Below are 2,648 nucleotides of genomic sequence, written 5' to 3'. Positions count from 1 at the left end.
GTGGGTCCAGAAGGCCGTAGCTGGCTGGTAAACACAGCGTACCTTGCCCGTCACCTGCACCGGGGCGTCCAGGGGGAGCGTGTGCTCCTCGGGTGGGCTGAGGAGGTTTGGCCCCATGCAGATGGCCAGGTTGCCCGCAGTCATCCTGCTGGTGGCCACGTTCCTGCTGATGTTTTGCAGCAGGGCCAGCAAGCGCTTGAGCAGGAGGAGGTTGGCCTCGGGCAACTTGCCGGCCACCCTGAGGGAACGGAACAGGAACGCAATGTTAATCAACTAGACATTGTCAACACAGGCCTCCCAGGCTGATCGCACCCAAGGCCACCCGAGGGAAGGCTCCCTGGGCACGCCTGGTCTCCAGCAGAGGGACTGCCTTTGCCGAGATACGGCCATCTCCCTGCCTCCCTCCCTGCCCTTCTGGCAAGAGACCCCTTGTGGAGCAGCCCCCAAGAGGTGGCTGGCAGCAGAAAAGACGGCTTTGTCAAGGGCGCCTTCGTTTGCAGACAAGTCCCGCCCTCTGCCATTCCCCGTGGAGCAGGCAGGCTGCTCGCCACACGTACTCCTTCAGTCCTGCCAGCTTCTCCTGCCTGCTGGACTTCTGCAGGGCGCTCATCCACTCCTCGTAGAGCTCTGCCTCGAGGAGCTTGGAGGGGATCTTGCGGAGGAAGTCCTGCAACGCCAAGGGCTCCGGGTGAGTCTTGGACCACCGCCGCCGGGAGCACAGGCAGCATCCCCGGCACTCCAGCCGACCAGCGGGCGGCTGGGTTTTGGCTCCTGCTCTCGCAGGTGCCCATCGGCACCGGCAGAGCCGGGAGCTGCCGGGCTCCAGGTCAGCAGGGTTTACCTTCAGGACGACGGCCAGCAGGTGCGCAGGCTGGCTTTCGAGGCGGACCTCCGCTCCGCTGTCGAGGGCCTCCCTGAGCTCCCGGGAGGCCCGCTCGCTGGCCGCCAGCCGGAAGATCCCCTCCGTGGATGGCCCGTGCTCGTGCAGCAGAGCCAGCAGGTCCTGCAGGGGACAGAGGAGGAGAGCTGCTTGGCTGGAGACAGGCCCTGGGGCAGGCGAACCTTCCTCAGGGGCAGGAGCAAGTGTGGACGGCTCCACAGCTCTCACTGGGGCGGGGCGGGGCGGAGGGGTGGCTGGAGGTGGGCGACGTGGGGAGGAGATGGCTTTGTCCCCGAGCCCCACCCGGGGTCCCTCTGCTGGGGGCACCACCTCTCCGGAGGAGCCAGCGGGGTGGGGACCCCCTGCCCAGGCTTGCTTACCTGGATGGGCTGGGGCAGCGTGCCGTCCTGGCTGCAGAGAGCTGCCAGGGGCCGGCCAAAGAGAGCCCCCCCGCCTCCAGAGCCCGACGGCCCGGGCACCTCTGCAGCGGCCGAGGACCCTCGCCGCGCAAAGGGCCAGGGCAGGCCCATCCTCCTCCTGCGGGTCCCGCCTGCTGCCAAGGAAAACCAAGCAAAAAACCCTGCGTGGAGAGGTGTCCTTTGGGAACGAGGGGCAGAGCGGTGGGGACGGACGCGCCCCGCGGGAAGGGCAGCAGCAGCCCCAGTGCAGCACGAGTGCCCGCCTGCAGGAGGAGGAGAGGAGGGACGTCCTGCCCCCGTCTTCTGCGAACTCACCAGCCACGTGGCCATGTCCACGCTCTCTTCCAGAGGGGACGGGCGGCGGCCGCTGCTCCGCACCAGCCTGCAAGACACGCGCTGCGCTCGCCGAGCAGCCCCGCTGCAGAAAGGGCCCCCGGCGAGCTGCATCGGCCCCTGGCCGTGTGTGAGAGGTGGGGAGGGCTGCGACTGCACCCCGAGCGATCCTCACCTCTGCCTGGCGCTCGACCAGCCTCTCCAGGCTGCTGGCGTGTAGCGTCGTCGCCTGGGCAAGGGGAGAAGAGCAGAAGGTGAGAAGCGGGCACCTGATGCTGGGCCGGAGCAGCATCCGGGGGCAGAGCGGAGCCAGGAGGGACACTCACAGCATTGCGGCCGCTCAGCTCCTCCAGCAGGAGCTTGATGGAGGGCAGCTGGGTCACCCGGGCTCCCTCCACTCCTTCTGGCGGCCTGTGCATGGGGAAGGGGCAGAGAAAGAGCCGCGTGAGACCCAAGCTGCCTTTTCTCTCTCCTGCCAGCCTGGGGAGCACTCCCGAGGTGCCCCGCCGCAGCCGGGCAGCGCCCGGCAGCGGGCCGGAGAGCAGCGGCAGCGGTGAGGACGGGGCTGGGCAGGTGTTGGCTGGACACGGCTGGGCGAAGCAGCTCCGCCAGCTCTGCCCGCTCAAGAGCGGCCCGCAGCCCTGGGGGCAGGGGAGCGGTGTGTCCGCCTCGTACGGCTACACCTGGAGCATCCCCCCGCGATGCGAGCACGGGCCCCCCCGGGCTGCTCGGCCAGGCAGGGCTTACCCAAGGAGCGCGCTGACCCAGAGCTCCTTCAGCGCCCAGCAGCTGCAGAAAGAGCGGAGAAAGAGCCTGAGCGCCCGCTGCTCCCCAGCCTGCGGACAGAGGCGGGCGCCCACTCGGCCCTGCCCTGTGGGGACGGCCACGGGGGCGGGACGGAGCCCCGTGGGGCAGGACAGAGGCGCTGCCCAGCCCTGCCGGGGACCCGGCACCGAGACTCACCGGAAGGTGACGACGCAGAAGCCGCAGGGCCAGACGAGGACGAGGGACTTGGT

General features: G+C 69.3%; 1 protein-coding gene across 1 annotated transcript; it reads right to left on the bottom strand.

The window, feature by feature from the left end:
- Positions 1-330: 330 nt before the first annotated feature.
- LOC126045079 (T-cell activation Rho GTPase-activating protein-like) lies at positions 331-1,410 on the bottom strand. Its single transcript, XM_049815665.1, has 3 exons — positions 1,261-1,410; positions 842-1,003; positions 331-667 (listed from the first exon to the last, which is right to left on the bottom strand). The coding sequence occupies exons 1-3, from the start codon at positions 1,408-1,410 to the stop codon at positions 479-481; spliced, it is 501 nt and encodes a 166-aa protein (XP_049671622.1). The 3' UTR covers positions 331-478.
- Between the last annotated feature and the right edge of the window lie 1,238 nt (positions 1,411-2,648).

This window comes from Accipiter gentilis, chromosome 13 (genome assembly GCF_929443795.1).
Source record: "Accipiter gentilis chromosome 13, bAccGen1.1, whole genome shotgun sequence".
Classification (NCBI taxonomy): domain Eukaryota; kingdom Metazoa; phylum Chordata; class Aves; order Accipitriformes; family Accipitridae; genus Astur; species Astur gentilis.
Note: the sequence above shows the minus strand (reverse complement) of the source record. Positions and strands in the feature narration are given on the sequence as shown.

Coding starts and splice junctions, on each gene's coding strand:
- LOC126045079 (XM_049815665.1), bottom strand. CDS start 1,410: ATGGGCCTGCCCTGGCCCTTTGCGCGGCGAGGGTCCTCGGCCGCTGCA. Junction 1,004..1,260: donor CGCTGCCCCAGCCCATCCAG/GTAAGCAAGCCT, acceptor TGTCCCCTGCAG/GACCTGCTGGCTCTGCTGCA. Junction 668..841: donor TGCTGGCCGTCGTCCTGAAG/GTAAACCCTGCT, acceptor TTGGCGTTGCAG/GACTTCCTCCGCAAGATCCC.